Here is a 16,422-nt window from a genome sequence, read left to right on the forward strand (position 1 = left end):
CTTGAATTATGTTTGTTTAGAACATAATAATAACATTGTGAACTCAATATGTTTGTTCTTTTAATTAGTCTACCCCTCAAACTCAAGTTGCCTATAATTTAATTAAACTTTTATTTGTTTCCAAAAATGTCATTTTCATGAGCTTATTATAATTTGGGAGTTGGACTAAATAATTTCATTTTTGTACTAACTTACTAGGCTTCACATGTATTTAGACTATAGTAGCACATATTATTATATTTATATGGTAGTTAGTTGCACCTAAGTCTTCCATCCAGCATAGAACTAGTCTTTTTAAAAAAAAAAAAAAAAAAAATTTACAAAGTAATTAATTATTGAATATTTGATTTATTAAAAATAATGTTTGAGATGGGTGGTGGGAAGACTAGACTAGTTGATGAATGAATTTAATTAGATGTAGAAATTAGAATAATAATATATCCACTTCATCATATTAGTAGCTAGGAATATACAAAGAAGCTCCCATGCATGTATGCTAATTTATCCTCAAGCGAAAGGACTACAACCACCACCACCACCACCATACTCTCAAAATTGAATGACCCAAAAAAAAAAAAATTAAAAAAAAAAAAAAAAGGTTGTAACGAGACCTTCTAACTTCATTCTAAGGTGTACAAACACACAAAAGGGCCAACTTTTCGAATTGAGATTCTTTTTTGTGGACGGGTCCATTTTTAGCTAGATCGATAACAGGTTGATTGGGGAGAAAACATTAGTATTGTTTTAGAGTTGATGGAAAACTACGTTTTTTTTTTTTTTTTTTTTTTTTGACAAAGGCTAACACGAAAAGAAAGAAACTAGTACACATAATGAAGTAAATGCCGCATCCTAGCAGAACCCGCCAGTTGGTGAGCTGGGAGAACCAAATGCCTAGGAACCTTCTGGAGAATACAAACTTGAAAAGCGGGAAGGAGATCGATGATCTGCTGCCGAACCCAAATTGTAGAGATGTCTAAAGGAGAATCATTCTTCAGGGCATAAAGAGAATTCGTACAATTTGTGTGGATGCGAATTTTAGAAAAGCCACGATGACTTGCCATCCTAAGGGCAAAAAAACAAGCCAGAAGTTCCGCATGAGACGCCGAAATAGCAAAACATGCCTGAGCACCGCCACCAAGATCCGAATTTGTGTCCATAGAATAAAAACACCAACCAGCACCTGCTCTGCAATCTCTGGAATCCCAAGCCCCATCAATAAGAAGAACAACGGTCGGTGAAGCATTACCCTCCCGACGAAGATAAACTGACTGAATCTGAAACCCAAAACCTGGGGGTAAAGGAGAGGGCTGAGTAAAGTGAAGTCGAGCATCAGAGCTTCTAAAACACTAGTTCTGAGCAATGCGGAAGACAGAGATAGGGGAATACTCCTCCTGTCGAAATCGAATATTGTTACGAAGAACCCAAATTGCCCAGGCAAAGGAAAGAATGGAGTCCAACCTGTTCCAATCTCCAAGCTTAATAACCAATACAAGCAGTGGGAAGAACCAGTGCAACAACGGAGTATCCGGGGATGGAGGCCGAATACCCAAAGGACCACAAGCCCAGAGACGAATGGAATAGGGGCAATGGAGTAATAAATGATCCAAGGACTCCGGAACCTGATGACAAAAGGAGCATAACGGATCCACAGGGAGGCCTTTATCCCGCAGTTTTGCTGCCACTGGAAGGGCGTCGTGAACAATCTTCCAAAGGAAAATTTTCCATTTAGGAAGGATAGGAAGGGCCCAAAGCCTAGCCCAGGTCAAGGGCAGGATAAAATTGGTCGGATACGAGACCTGATGTAAAGATTGAATGACGTGAGCATAGGCTGATTTAGTTGAGAAGTTGCCATCCCTAGTAAATTTCCAGTAAACAAAATCATTCATGGGCTGAGGAGGACGCTCAAGACTGAGGATCCTAACGGCTGTGGAAGGCGGAAAAAGAGAATGCACTAAAGTAGCATCCCAAGCGTTAGTGCTGGGATCTAGAAGAGAAGACACCAGTGTCGGTTGAACCGAACCAGCAGAAGAATTCTTGAAGTGAACCGGAACACCAGGCACCCAAGAATCCTGAAGAATTCGAATCTGAGAACCATTACCCACCTTCCAACTGAGACCAGACCGTAAGATGTTAAAACCTTCCAAAATACTTTTACAACCCCAGGATGAACGGGGAAGACGTTCCGAAGATCGAATACTAAAAAGGGAAGGATACTTCGCCTTGAGAACCCGAGAAAGAAGAAGCTGAGGGTTCTGCAAAATACGCCAAGATTGCCTTGCGAGCAGAGAAGAATTAAAAACCCCTAAATGACGAATACCCAAACCGCCCATTCCTTTAGGAGTGAACAAGAGGGAAGGCGGAGCCAAGGCCAAACCCTTAGAGTGCACAGATGTCCTCCACCAGAATCGAACCAAAAGATTATTAATCTTATCCGTAATGGAGGCAGGAATTTTAAAAACCGAAAGAACATGATTAAGGGACGCCACCAAAACAGAGTTGATGATTACTAGCTTTGCCGAGGGTGAAAGATGAAGAGGAGCAAATGCCGTGAGACGGGAAGAAATCCTGTCAAGTAGAGGCTAAAAAGCCTGGCATTTGCTCCTACCCAGATCAATAGGGAGACCTAGATAGGGACCCAGATTTGGAACAACCTTGAGATGTAATGTGGAGGCCAGGTAATCTCGGAAGTTTGAAGGAACGTTAGCATTGAACCGGACAAAAGACTTCTGCAAATTTACCATCTCACCAGAAAGATCACAAAATTGATTAACCACCTGAAGCACATTAGCACAAGACACAGGGGACGGCTGAAACAACAGGAGAGAATCATCAGCGAAGACCAATGTGTGATTGATGGAGCGTGGCAAGAGATCTTAACCCCCTGGAAAAGATTGTCACGTTCTGCCTTTCGAATCATAACCGAAAAAATCTCCATACAAAGAACAAAAAGATAAGAAGAAAGAGGATCACCCTGGCGAAGACCTCGGATGGGTCTAAAAACCTTTGTAGGATTGCCGTTGACGAGGATCTGATACGAAACTGTGGAAACACATTGCTTGATAATGTGAATCCAGTAAGGAGGGAAACCAAACACCTGTAAAACTTTCCAAAGGAATTCCCAGTCAATTCTGTCATATGCTTTATTCATATCTAACTTTAAAGCCGCCGACATAGTCCGTCCTCGCGACGAGTTCATATAAGAATGAACTTCATGAGCAAGAAGACCATTATCTGCCATGAGCCTTCCAGGAACAAAAGCGTTATGGCATTCTGAGACTAAGGAGGGGATAACTTTTCGCAGACGAAAAGAAATACATTTGACTATACATTTGTAAAGAACATTACATAAGCCAATAGGACAAAACTGGCAGGGCTGCTGGGGCTGCTCAACCTTCGGAAGGAGAATAATAAAGGTACGATTCCACTCACGAAGCATATGACCATGAAGAAAAAAGTATTGCACCGCCGAAATAGTTGAGGGGCAGACCACTGCCCAGTAGGATTTGAAAAATGCTGAAGTGAAACCGTCCGGACCAGGAGATTTGGAATCATCTATGTTAAACATTGCCTGCTTGACCTTATCAGTGGAAATAGGGGACATAAGCTCGCATTTATCAGAATCCGAAAGAGATGGGAGGTCGAGATCCGACCAGTCAAAATCAGGAGGTGAAGGACGAGTATTCTTACACTTGAACAGGTTAGAGAAATAATCCAAAATCACTCTTTGGATACCCTGTTGATCATGAATCCAATTACCTAAAGTGTCTTGAAGCCCCTGGATTTTGTTTTGACGCTTGCGATCTTGAACATAGGAGAATAAAAGATGAGAATGCATTTCCCCTAAAGCATCCCACTTGACCTTTGCTCGTTGTTTCCAGTAAATATGGGTCGTTTGAGCCTGAGCCACCTGTTCGTCCCGGGCGGATAAAAATAGAATCCTATGAAGCTTAGAATCCAACTGCTCAGCTAGTGGATAGATAGAGGAATGCAACTCCTTCCAATTAATACCCCACAGTTTCTTATGAGAGATGCACCACCTAAGTAATTTAGAACGTAAAACCTCAAGTTTTCGGGAGATGGAAAACATAGGTGAACCTTTACATTCCAAAGCCCATTAGAGTGATATAATAGTGGCTACTTCTTTTGATAGTAGACACCAATTATCAATCCTGTATGGTTTGCGGTGTACTGCTATAGCATTTTCCTGAAGAATAACAGCCGCATGATCCGAGAAGAGAATGGGCTGATGAAGAAGGAAGGCGTCTGGATGATCAAGAAGCCAATTGTGAGTAGCATATGCTTTATCAAGGCGTTCAAATGTAGGATCACCATTATTATGGCCATTAGTCCAAGTGAACGTCGGGCCTGAGAAAGGAATGTCTAAAAGACCAATATCAAGCTTCCAATCCCTGAACTCATTTTGACCAGCAATAAATTTAGAACCTCCCACTTTGTCCGAGCTATACTCAACTTGATTAAAATCCCCCATAAGAATCACATTCTGATATTTCTGTAAAAGATTTGAAATTTCTGCCCAAACAGATAAACGATCCGAAAAGTGAGGCGATCCGTACACAAACATAATATATTTTGTTTCATTTTGAGTACAAACTTCACAAAAGATTACATTAGAGGTCATTACAATAGGTACTACCTTAAGCGGGGAAAACCAAAACACTACCAACCCGCCGCTAAGACCACATGAGTCCAAACCGCAAAAACCATCAAACTTAAGAGAACTAAGCTTATGTACAGCAACATTAAGCCCAACAAAAGTCTCCATTATAAACATAATATCTAAAGAGAAAGAGCGGACAAGTGAAGCTAGGTATGGAACTTTAGGGGAGTCCGTCGTTCCGAGGACCCTACAGTTCCAAGCGCCAATATTCATGGCTGAGGTGGTGGTTCTTGAAGGTGAACCACCGAAACCTCATCAGAAGCAGAATTCGACTGTGAATCAGAGACAGAAACCGGCGAATCTGCAAAACCCTTACGCCGTTTTATCTGTTTGAGGCAGGCTAAACACCCCGGAGAAGGTATTGCTGGTGGAGTGTCTGGCTCTGAAATCGATGCTAGCCGTTTTGCAGGACAAGAAGTTCGAACCCAATTCCATATTTTTTCCTTTCCCTTAACCATTTTCAGCTTCAAGGGAACCGCATGTTTACCAGAGTTCGATGCGGGAGGTGATGTGTCATTGATGCGGATACCCGGGTTTGGAGGAGCATGTTGCGGTGACCAATCCATGGGGATGGCTTCATCCGAATCCACCTCTAAATCCGCCGGTGAATCAACTGTTGTTTCATCAGGAGAGTAATTGACTGATAGTGGAGAGTGTGAAAATTCGAAACCCCCAGAAGAAGAGTCGGGTGGATACCCTGACTCACTAGAAACATGAGTGGGGAATGAAGAACCCAGATAAAGAGATGGCGAGCCCAGTTTGAGTGGAGACGCATCTTGCGGCTCTTGATGTTCATCAAGCCAATTGCTTGGGCCGACCCCAAAAGGATGTGGGAAAACTAGTTTGAATATGCATATTCAAACTTACACAATATACGTCTAAGCTGAGGATGTTCACATTTACTGAAATGAACTGAATGGAGTTGAATTGAACTGAACTGAGCTAGAATGAATATTTTATGAGAGAAGGAAATTAGGAATTGAACTACTGAACTGAACAAACCCTTATTCTTTTTTAAAGAGAGAAACTACCTTTTAAATAGCCTAACTAATTTAAAACCAAATTTGACAAAATGACCTCTTATTGCTACTAAATATAATTTTTTGTGAGAAACTACATTTTTAAGAAAAATTTGGCAACAATTTTTTTTTTCTTCTTTTTTGCAAGAAGGTGCCACTTGTCCGATTCTGGACTACATAATTACGGGGAAGATTAACCCAACATATCTATATGTTTGTGTAGTACGTGTAATAAAGGCCCTGTTGATTTTTTAAGTTGTTGTGGTTTGTTGTGCTCTACTAAGCCTTGCTACACATATTATAAATATTTTGCTCTGCTGACACCTACTCAACTCTAAAGCTTAAAAGAACATGGCCTAACTCGTGATTTTTTGACATCAGAGAATTGGCAAAGAGGTGCTTTTCATCATGGATTATCATCGCATTGTAAAAATGTACTTAGAAAAAGATGGAACAAACTCATTAGAAAATCCAATAATTTTAGTATGTAAGATGATCTTAGTGGGACGAAGGGATTATTAGATGACATGCATTTTGCTTCTTAAATGTTGCTTAAAAAGTGGGATGGATGATGATAACCGCTTCACAAACAAGCTAAAGCCACGTTTTCTTTATTAATCAAGCAATGATATGATCAGTTCGAAGGAAACTATGAAATTGTTAACGGTTGAGTCAACTAATGCCACGTGAAGTCAAGTTCCTTTGGCTTTGCTTGAAATGCAATCAGCTACAAACTAGTATATACAAACAGTCGAGCACATTTCATATAATACAAGAAAATTTTGTAATCAATTGTTGCTAGATAGATTGACTGACTAGATTTAAAACTATTGTGTTGGTTTAAAGTAAACTTGATATTCAAGATTTAGGGTCAAATTCCATAAATAATAGATCATTAAATGTATTCATAGGTCTTAAACATCAGTATAAACTTTTGGTTGAGTTGATACCCTAACATGGTGATATCGAAGCTAACATGACATAAAGGTCACCTTATTTTAACAAAACTACCTACCGCCAATACTCGAAATGAGTCATTCAAACTCTGTAGGAACTTCCTCCCCTCCTTCCCGAAAATGAAGGCGTTTAATTAAGAAATGGAAGGAGTAAGAAACACACTTAGCTAGCAACTCAGCAAGTTATGAAGAGTAGAAGACATAAATGTTGACATTTTACAAAACACCAAGACATTAAAGTTTTTTCTTGTTCTTGTTGCAGGTTAATTGTTTGTTGCACGAAAGAAAAAGAAAAATGAGTGATAATTTGAGGTCAAAGTTTCTTGATGTTTACCAAATCCTTAAATCTGAACTCATGAATGACCCTGCTTTTGATGGGATTGACATTTCTCGAAAATGGGTTGACCATGCTTTCAATGATTTCTACTTAGTTTTCTTGGTATTAATTTCTTCCTTTATTTAGTTTTTATATATATTTCACTTTCTTAAATTTTGGAATTTATATTTGGTACATTAATCTCTTTTTTTCATTTGATATTTGTTTAACTATTAATCTCCTTCATAAACATCAAAACAAATCAAGAATTTGTGACTATAAAGTATATGATTCATCATAGTTAAGTTGAAACACATACAATTATGCATATATACTACAAAGTATATGTTTCATCATAGTTAAGTTAGTTTCATTTTTTTTTTTTTTTTTTTTTGGGTAAGAAAAAGCTAAGGGATCACCTAAGGCATGTGTGGGGAATCAATCTTTCAAATGAGTCGCGTAAGATTTGATCCATAGACCATAGGGGATCTGGGGTAAGGAGCGAAACCACTATCCCACTACCTCAACCTCAACTGATTAGTAGTGTTAAAGTTCTTTTGTGAGTTCCATTGATAGAAAAAGATGAATTATTTATGAAATATGCATGTTGTTCTGATTTATATTTCCATTCTAGTATTACATCTAAATCATACCAGGCCAAAGCTAAGTATTGATAGTGTTCAAATTAAGGCTTGAGTTAGATACCAAATCATATTCCTATATATAATGCTTGAACACGGATTATAAAAAGATTGAATGAATATATTGAGCAGAAATCTATGTCTGATATTCTGCACCGTGTTTCAGATGCTGGAGCAGGACAGCTCAGGAGGTAAGGAACCTTTAAAAATCTCTGTCTTAACTATTGCAAAAATTTCTGTAAACTATCTTTGCCTTGATATAATGTCTCTATGAATTTGTTAGCTCACGAATTGTTTTCGATTCATTTGACCTGCAGAGAAGTTAAGTCGAGGGATTTCTGTTCTTGACAGCTACAAGTTCTTGAAAGATGGAAAAGAACTAACTGATGATGAAATCTTTCTTGCTTCTGCACTTGGATGGTGTATCGAATGGGTATAGACATAAACTATGCCTCGCGTATGTATGTGCTGTTGTATAATAATCACTCATTACTTACAGAGGGTAGACTAACTATTAAAAATTTGTTTGTTTAGCTTCAATCATATTTCCTTCTTCTTGGTGAATATTTGGAAAAGCATCCTACAAAGAGAGATTGGCCTTTATGGTTCAAAGATCCAAAGGTGTGTATATATCCTAGGTTACATTCAGTCTTCTTGAGAAGGCATTATTAGCTGTAAAATCTGCTGTAAGTGGATTGTTCTTACCCCTTTCAGATTCGCATGATGGCTGCTAATGGTGGTGTTATACTTCGACATCAAATTCAAAGAGTTCTCAAGAAGCATTTCAGAAATAAGAAGTATTATGTGGAACTCTTGGATTTGTTTAATGAGGTAGTTATGCTTTGCTTGGTCTGAGGTTACATACAGTTTTCGCTACATGTTAATATAGTTATGCATATATGTTACGCGTGTCCTGTGTATTACAGGTTGAATTTCAGACTGCCTATGGACAAATGAACAGTCTGCTTACTGCTTTAGAAGAAGAAAAAGATCTTTCAAAATATTCATTGGATCTGTTAGTAGAGCTAAATCATTCCTCTATTCCTTTGTCTTATAACTTTACATAAATTTAACTGCTCATATATCTAATTAACATTTCTAAGTTCATTTTCCCTGATGTAGTCATCGCCGCATTGTTCTGTACAAAACTGCTAGCTACTCATGCTATCTATCTGTAAGTTTGATTCTTGAACTATGTCATATACTGTTCATACGCATATTTCTTGTTTTTGATTAAATTCTTTCAATTTTATAAGTTATCACTATAACTCTAAGTAATTCAGGTGTAAGTTTTTTCCTTAGAGTTTGTTTAAGCTTTTGCACTGCATGATCAGTGCTTAGTAACATGATTCGGTATACTTCAGCTCCCTTTTAGCACTTTGAGCTGTTACTGCACCACTTATGCCTTTGCCACCTGGCTTCCTGAGCTGCAAAATACAGAGTTTTTCGATTGCATATCTTGAAAGAGTAGAATGTACTTCGTATGTGATAAATGCATCAAGCCTCGTATAAATGAAAGACTAATTTAGTAACGAGGAAAAGGTGGCTAACATATGTACCATTATAGGTATGTACATGACCTTAGTTGATTGAAGTCGAAAACTGTCAAACTGAATCGTTTATACTACCTTCGTGTAAAACCTAAGTTATAATTTACCATTTTTGAGCTAAGTTATATAAGCTTCATAGTGGTGATCCGCGATCTTTTCTTTTTTAATTCGATTAGGAGGTAATTTATTACTAATCCTGGTGAAATGTGACATGTTTCCTTAAACTTACAGGTTGCATGTGCTTTACTTATGTCTGAAGAAAATCTTGATGATCATCTTAATGCCAAAAGCATTCTAATTGACATAGGAAATTATTTCCAAGTTCAGGTTAGTTTTTGTTTTTACAACATTTTGTTCGATCTCCATGTGGAGCAGGAAGAGAGAATGTGTATAAATTCAAACACAAGCTAGTTCGACAAATAAAACAGACATCATTATTTCTGATAGGTCTATTTGTGTTCAATTTTAAAAATTTGATGCTTAATTTCTTCTGTTATAGGTTGACTATCTTAATTGTTTTGGAGAACCTGAAAATGGCAAGGTGAGCAAGGGTTCAAACTAACTGCCACTGCATTCTTAAAATGTAATACGTCTGCTTATTTGAGTTTCTTATATGTTATGCTTTACACTTCAGACTGGAACTGATATTGAAGAATTTAAGTGTTCGTGGTTGGTTGTGAAAGCTCTAGAACTCTGTAATGATGAACAGAAAAAAGTCTTACATGTAAGTTATGATCGCGCAATCTTGATACAGTACTGTGACAGTTTCATCATTCTGTTTACTCAATTCTTGCATATAAATTTGGTGTTCAGGAAAACTATGGCAAAGATGACTTGGTTGGAAGGAGTGAGGAAGGATATGAAGTGCATGGATTTACGTGAGGATGAAGTTTTGGATCGTAAGGGATGGAGGAGAAAGATTTATGTTGATGACTACACGGAATAATCAAATTTGGTTCATGTTAGCCGACCCCACTTTTGGGATTAAGGCTTTGATTGATTGATTGATTGATAGGAAAACTATGGCAAACAAGATCCTGCTTGTGTGGCACAAGTTAAGGAACTCTACAATGAGCTCAATCTTCAGGTTAGTTATTTGATTTCTTGTTTGTTTTTTCTTCTCTGCGTTCCTGTCATTTCCTGAGCTTTGTAACATCCTATATATAGGGTGCATATGTCGAGTATGAGATGCAGAACTACGTACGGTTGATCACATCCATTGATGCATATCCTAGCGCGGCAGTGCAAGCAATTCTGAAGTCATTCTTGGCCGAAGTATACAGCAAGAGGGCATAACTAAAACTCATTCTCTATTTTCACACTTTCTAAATACTACTTCTGTAACTAGGGCTTTAAAAATTTTCTACTTGGTTGTTGTATACTCAATTATGCATATCTTATAGGTAATGAAATTTGAATGTAACCAACATAAGATGATATATGACTTAATCTCTGGTATATTACAGGGGTACATAACTGCATATATGGTGGAGAAAATAATTATTGATGTAATTATGGGTTCATGTTGTAACAGAACCACTAATAAAGCATACAAGTGATCTAAATTGCATATATTTTATTTATGTGAAAAGATACTAGGACAAATATTAACTACAAGTATAAGATTTTGTTGTTGAAAGTAACATAACTAAACAAAATGAAAGCCTATTTAATATGACCAATTTCAAAATTGTCATAGGCTCTGCACAATTGATCTTTGAAATAAATAATCTCTAGTCATTTTGAGTTATTATGATGAAAATAAGTTAATAATACTGTTTACATTTAACAATGTTGAAGAGAATGAACATAGCCCTTAATAATGACCATGAATTAATTTGATTGTGGTTCTTTGATTGATGCGAAACATATACGAAGTATAATTTTCCAAAGGTGAATGCATGGTTCATTCTCTAAAAAAGAATAGAAGTGAATGTTCATATTAAAGATTTTTCGCGAGCATTAATGATTTAAAAATGACTCAAGACTCAAGTTGAAAACTCACGTGAGAATTGATAAAAACTCAATATTTTGCTTGTAACCTAGCTTTTATCAAACAATTCAAGCTCAACTGTAATAGTGTCCACTCAACCAAATGTAGGATAAAGAATCAACCCAATCCAAATTACTCATTAAGTTGGATACATTAGAGCCTTAAGATCGTGTAATAACTAAAGGTTCAACTTTGCCATTTGCCAAAGAATTTTTTTTTTTTTAAATTCCATGAAAGATAAATCAGTAGTAAACGAACTTCTCTTGATTGCATCATGCACTCATAATTAGTACGCAGTATTTATAAACTATACAGTACATCGAGATTAATGTGGTCATATTACTATATTGTCATCATGAAAATGTGGTCTAAATTAACATTTTTTTTTTCGAGATGGTCTAAATCAACATATTCGTATGAATAATGTAAAAGGCAAATTATTACAAGTACTCCGTATTAAGGGTCTGTTCTCTTACGTTGAAATTCAGTTCAGTTCAATTCAGTTCAGTTCAGCTCCGCTCCTAATTTCCTTCTCTTATAAAATATTCATTTTAGTTCAATTGAGTTCAATTCAGTATGAGAACAGACCCTAAATACTCCGTATATGAAAATGGAAAAATAAAAATACGTAGTATATAAATACGGTATTCTATTAAATATTTTCGCATCCAAATATTTCATTCCAGAAGTTCGTCTTCTTCAGCTGTTCTTCTATTCCCACAAATCAAATTCAAGCGACTAGGAAATTCGTTATTTTTTCCCAGGTATTAAATTAATTCCTTGAAAAATTTCAATTCGATTTCGTATATATATATATATGCTTGATGTTCAATTTCCGTTTCTCTTGGAATCATAATTTGGTAATCTAATCTCAATTTTAGGGTTTATTTCGCTGATTTTATATTAATTACACATCTTTTGCAAATTATTTCCATATATTTCGCTGAAGTTGTATGAAATTTTCCCTCTATTTTGCTGCAGGGGTAGTGATTTTGGTTGAAATCTAGGTTTTGGGGATTGTTGATTAGAGGTGTAGAACTTGATGTCTTTTTGGGGGGAGTCTTGTTTTGGTGAATTTTCAAGTCTGCAAATCAAATTATTGGTTTTTCGAGTGGAGATTGATTATGTTAAGCTGTGAGAAAATTAGCTGATTTCTTGGTGAAGGTGGGAAATTGTGTCATCTTCGTTTTGGTAAATTTGGGTGTTTTTGCAGCTTTTGATTTGTAGGTGAGTATTACAAAGAATGACGACTGCTGCTAGACCTACATAGGCACCTGCCAAGGGTGGCAACGAGCAAGGCGGTACGAGGATTTTTGGCCCGTCTCAAAAGTATTCTTCCAGGGATCTTGCAGCTCATACAAATTTGAAGCCCAGGTATAAATTTACTTTGTTAGCTTTACCTTGTTTGATATAGGCAGGCAGTTAGCAAGGGATAAATACACCCTCTTCCGGCTTTAATTGTCACATTTATAATGTAAGCTATACCATTAGTGTGACCAGTAATTATTGGATGATGGGAGTTTATGAATTACATATATGCTTAATGTGATAGTTTTCTGTTGCTTGATGCTCAAGTATACATGTAGTTGAGCTATGTGACTAAGCTGATTAAACCATGGTTTTGTGTTCTTATTGCTGTGTGATTGTGTATGCTTGATGCCATTAATAAATTCTAAGGGTGAATTAGGTGTCCGTGATTGTTGTTTTCTTTATGATCCAGTATTCTTGTGTGGCATGTGGACAGAGTTATGGCCTTAGTATCTGTGAATAGCAGGATCTCCAGATGTTTCATGATATTGTTGATTGACATATTCATTTTAGTTTAAGACAATAATAGTTTGTTTGGAGACGATAATGCTACCTCCTTGTAGCTTTCCCATGTGATGTGTTGCAGTTACTTTTAAAATTTGTGCTTGCAATGATCTACTTTGCACTGCCCCCCTAACCACGGTTTCTGGTTTTAATACAGGAAGGATGGACAGGACACCCAGGATGAACTTCAGAAGAGGGACCTTCGTGAAGAACTTGAAGAGCGTGAACGAAGGCATTTTTCATCTAAAGACAAATCTTTTGGTGGTAAGAAAGTTTGAGAATAATAGACGTTAGAATCAGTTTGGTTCTTAACCATTGTTTATACAACTTCTGCTCAAGGAGTGTCTTATTGCTTGATTGAATTACTTTCATTTGTCCACTTTCTTGATTTTGTTACGTGTGGTATGCAGAGGATAGAGATCGTAGAAAAGGAAGCCATCTTCTTCTGGAAGGTAGGTGCTGCCTATGTTTGTTTGTTTTGAATTTATAGTTTTCCATTTTATTAATTAATTGATATTAGGATTAATGGGAAAAAATAATTGTGTGCCTGCAGGTTCAAAGAGGGATATTGAAGATCGTATCATTCCTAGAAGTGTAGATGCTGATGACTCTGATGTGGATGTAAAAAGTGACGATGAAAGGTTAGGCAAACTTCCTGTTCAGTTGTTTCTGCTTTTGCCTTCAACTTGCTTTTCATTTATGATGTTACGCAAACTAGTCTGTCTGCTTGTATGTTATTACTTCTTTCGTCTTGCTCATATATTGCCTATGTGGCTATGTTAAATGAGAGTGAAAAGGATATATAATTTTATTACTTAGTATAAGCTTCAATTGGTGCTTTATGATTTTCAGTGTGAACACACATACCATGTGCTCTACATCATATTTTAGTTCCATTTGCATCTCTTTTGATGAGAGTATAGATTGTAGCACAAAATACTGCGAGTCTGCAAAGAAAAGAAATTTTATATCATTGTGTTTAAGTTAAACACTTAAATGTATCTGGTTTAGATTTTTTGCGCAGATAAGCGGGTACCTTTTTTTTTGAAAGAAAGGTAGCTCGGACTTGTATTAAATCAATTCAAGCTCCGCTAAAGTCGAAAGACTTTTGAGGGAAGGAACTGATACAAACTAGCACATCACAATTATTAGTACCCGACCTAGGAATGATACTTGCAAATAAATGAAATTAAATTACCACCTAGGAATGATACGTGCAAATAAATGAAATTAAAATTTGCGAAAAACAACTTTTTAAATTCAACATTTTGTGAGAAACTACCTTTTAAATTATTTTTTGTTAGAAACTACCAATTCTGATTTTTTTTTTTTTTTTTTTTTGGGTGAAAGATTACCACTCAATATTTTCCGGCCATTGACTACCTATTCCGGCATTGAATTCACGTACAAGTCACGTGATTCATTAAATCACTATCTTCTCCCTAATTCTATTCATGAATTCCCTCCCTTTAGTCACTCTTCATCAGCTCCAATTCCCCCAATTTTATTTTCCCCCACCCCCACTCGCTGCCTCTCTCCTCTTACTCCACTAAGAAACTCTTCGTATGCGAGGATACCTCAAGGCCCAAGCACACAACAATTGAGCGTTTTCAAGAATTTGACACTACAAATTATAGCAATTGAGTAAGTATTTTCCAATTGTTCAATCATTTTCCCCAAACCGATTCAATTCAATTAGATCGGGGTTTTTCCCTCAAATTCTGAAATTGTACAGATTTTTACCAAATATTCAATTAGTCACGTGTGCAAGTCAACGCCGGAATAGATAGTCATTGGCCGAAAAACATTGAGTGGTAGTCTTTCACCAAAAAGAAAATCATAATTGATAGTTTCTAATAAAAAATAATTTAAAAGGTAGTTTCTCGCAAAATGTTAAAATTAAAAGGTTGTTTCTCGCAAATTTTCCTTAAATATTCCATTCTGTTTAAGATAAAGGTACCTGGTATTGATTTTTTTCCCCTGTTTCTTTTCTTTTTCCTGGGTTTTGAATTCCTCTCTGCCTCTGATATGTGTAATGTGGTGAGAATGCTAAAAAATTTTGTTCAAAAGTGCTGAACTTGAATGAAAGGGTTGCTTCAGCTCTTGATCAAGACTGAAAGTACTTGGCAACATAAATGCTTGTGGATTTTGATTAGAAATTGTTTCTGCAGAAGTTCAAATATATGTGCAGAGCTATTGGACAGATTTTCTTACAATAACATTATGATTGATCAGTTTTTTTTTCCTGTTCGTGCATGAGAAATCTGTTTTGACATGTTGGTTTGATACGTGCTAATTTCCTCTGTTTTTAGTGACGATGATGAGGATGATGATGATGAAGATGAAACTGAAGCGCTTTTAGCGGAGCTTGAACAAATAAAGAAGGAAAGGGCTGAAGAAAAAATGCGAAAGGTGCAGTTGTTAAACCTTGAACTAGTTTTTCACACATCCGTATTGTAATTTGATTCTTGAACCTTTGTTTTTCATTTAATTTATCCTTTTATCTATATATTCTCTGCTTTTTTTTTGGGTGGGGTGGGGTGGAGGACAATATGCTTGTAGGGGTGTGTTCTTCGCCACTGGTAATGATTAATAAATGTAATGCAACTTTTGACTGAATTGAAATTGATGATACATCTTTGCAGGATCGACAACAACAAGAGGAAGAATTGAAAAACAAAGAAGCAGAACTTATGAGAGGAAACCCTCTAATTAATGTTAATGCTCCGACTAACTTCAATGTTAAAAGAAGGTTAGCTTTGAAAATTATAGCCAAGTACAAATGATGTGACTACTGGACTGTTACTGTTTTCTAATCTCCTAAGTTATCCTGTATATGTGGTGCAGGTGGGATGATGATGTTGTGTTCAAGAATCAAGCACGTGGTGAGACGAAAGCAACTAAACGCTTCATTAATGATACCATCAGGAGTGATTTCCACAGGAAATTTTTACACAAGTACATGAAGTAAATTGCTTTGGCCATTAGATGAAACTACTTTCCTGTATCCATTACAATTCCTTGAAACAGAATGTCGTTATTACCCTGATAGTGCACTAAAGTGATTTGTGATTGTGAAGCGATGTTTGTGTCCAAATGGCTTGAGCTAGGGGGTTTTTTCTTTATTGTTTGGATGGGACAAGCTAAGGTTTATTTACTTGTTTGAATGAAAACTTGGTCTCGAGCTATTGCCTTTGGGAATATTGTTTCAATACGAACTCCATATTTGCTTATTGTACTCACAATTAGAGCTGTCAAAAACTGACTCGACTCGAAATACCGCCCGAACCCGACTATTAATCGACCTGTCTGAACCCAAAAAAATAGTGACCCGAACCCGACTTGAAACCAACCCAAGACCCGAGTTGACCCGAGTATTTGAGACCCGAACCCGAACATCAACCGACTTGGAGATGGCTCGACCCGAATGTAACCCGCAAATTAATGATGCCATGAA

General features: G+C 36.7%; 3 protein-coding genes across 3 annotated transcripts; 2 read left to right on the forward strand and 1 right to left on the reverse strand.

Moving 5' to 3' along the window:
* Window positions 1–818: 818 nt before the first annotated feature.
* Window positions 819–4,891, reverse strand: LOC145628328 (uncharacterized). Its single transcript, XM_081680610.1, has 5 exons — window positions 4,158–4,891; window positions 2,921–4,037; window positions 2,713–2,807; window positions 1,422–2,565; window positions 819–1,307 (listed from the first exon to the last, which is right to left on the reverse strand). Exons 1-5 carry the CDS (start codon window positions 4,889–4,891, stop codon window positions 819–821), a joined length of 3,579 nt encoding a protein of 1,192 aa, XP_081536736.1.
* Window positions 4,892–6,948: 2,057 nt separating this feature from the next.
* On the forward strand, window positions 6,949–13,856 carry LOC145628329 (farnesyl pyrophosphate synthase 1-like). The gene is made up of 17 exons (XM_081680611.1): window positions 6,949–7,062; window positions 7,777–7,801; window positions 7,928–8,043; window positions 8,145–8,231; window positions 8,325–8,441; window positions 8,537–8,625; window positions 8,733–8,784; window positions 9,392–9,487; window positions 9,660–9,701; window positions 9,795–9,884; window positions 10,176–10,247; window positions 10,328–10,450; window positions 12,424–12,527; window positions 13,123–13,229; window positions 13,376–13,417; window positions 13,519–13,694; window positions 13,818–13,856. Exons 1-17 carry the CDS (start codon window positions 6,949–6,951, stop codon window positions 13,854–13,856), a joined length of 1,491 nt encoding a protein of 496 aa, XP_081536737.1.
* LOC145629487 (uncharacterized) lies at window positions 11,812–16,166 on the forward strand. Its single transcript, XM_081682099.1, has 8 exons — window positions 11,812–11,917; window positions 12,367–12,527; window positions 13,123–13,229; window positions 13,376–13,417; window positions 13,519–13,606; window positions 15,278–15,377; window positions 15,611–15,717; window positions 15,813–16,166. The coding sequence occupies exons 6-8, from the start codon at window positions 15,369–15,371 to the stop codon at window positions 15,934–15,936; spliced, it is 240 nt and encodes a 79-aa protein (XP_081538225.1). The 5' UTR covers window positions 11,812–11,917; window positions 12,367–12,527; window positions 13,123–13,229; window positions 13,376–13,417; window positions 13,519–13,606; window positions 15,278–15,368; the 3' UTR covers window positions 15,937–16,166.
* Window positions 16,167–16,422: the final 256 nt, after the last annotated feature.

The sequence above is a fragment of the Chenopodium album genome, chromosome 4, assembly GCF_948465745.1.
Source record: "Chenopodium album chromosome 4, dcCheAlbu1.1, whole genome shotgun sequence".
NCBI lineage: Eukaryota > Viridiplantae > Streptophyta > Magnoliopsida > Caryophyllales > Amaranthaceae > Chenopodium > Chenopodium album.

What these genes read in the sequence shown, in the direction of transcription:
- LOC145628328 (XM_081680610.1), bottom strand. Translation starts at nt 4,891, where the DNA reads ATGAATATTGGCGCTTGGAACTGTAGGGTCCTCGGAACGACGGACTCC. An exon ending in CCATACAGGATTGATAATTG is followed by an intron (nt 4,038 to 4,157) that starts GTGTCTACTATC and finishes TAAATTACTTAG; the next exon opens with GTGGTGCATCTCTCATAAGA. An exon ending in CCTTTGCCTGGGCAATTTGG is followed by an intron (nt 1,308 to 1,421) that starts GTTCTTCGTAAC and finishes CACTTTACTCAG; the next exon opens with CCCTCTCCTTTACCCCCAGG.
- LOC145629487 (XM_081682099.1), top strand. An exon ending in AACTTCAATGTTAAAAGAAG is followed by an intron (nt 15,718 to 15,812) that starts GTTAGCTTTGAA and finishes TATGTGGTGCAG; the next exon opens with GTGGGATGATGATGTTGTGT.
- LOC145628329 (XM_081680611.1), top strand. Translation starts at nt 6,949, where the DNA reads ATGAGTGATAATTTGAGGTCAAAGTTTCTTGATGTTTACCAAATCCTT. An exon ending in GGAGCAGGACAGCTCAGGAG is followed by an intron (nt 7,802 to 7,927) that starts GTAAGGAACCTT and finishes TTTGACCTGCAG; the next exon opens with AGAAGTTAAGTCGAGGGATT. An exon ending in TATGGTTCAAAGATCCAAAG is followed by an intron (nt 8,232 to 8,324) that starts GTGTGTATATAT and finishes TACCCCTTTCAG; the next exon opens with ATTCGCATGATGGCTGCTAA.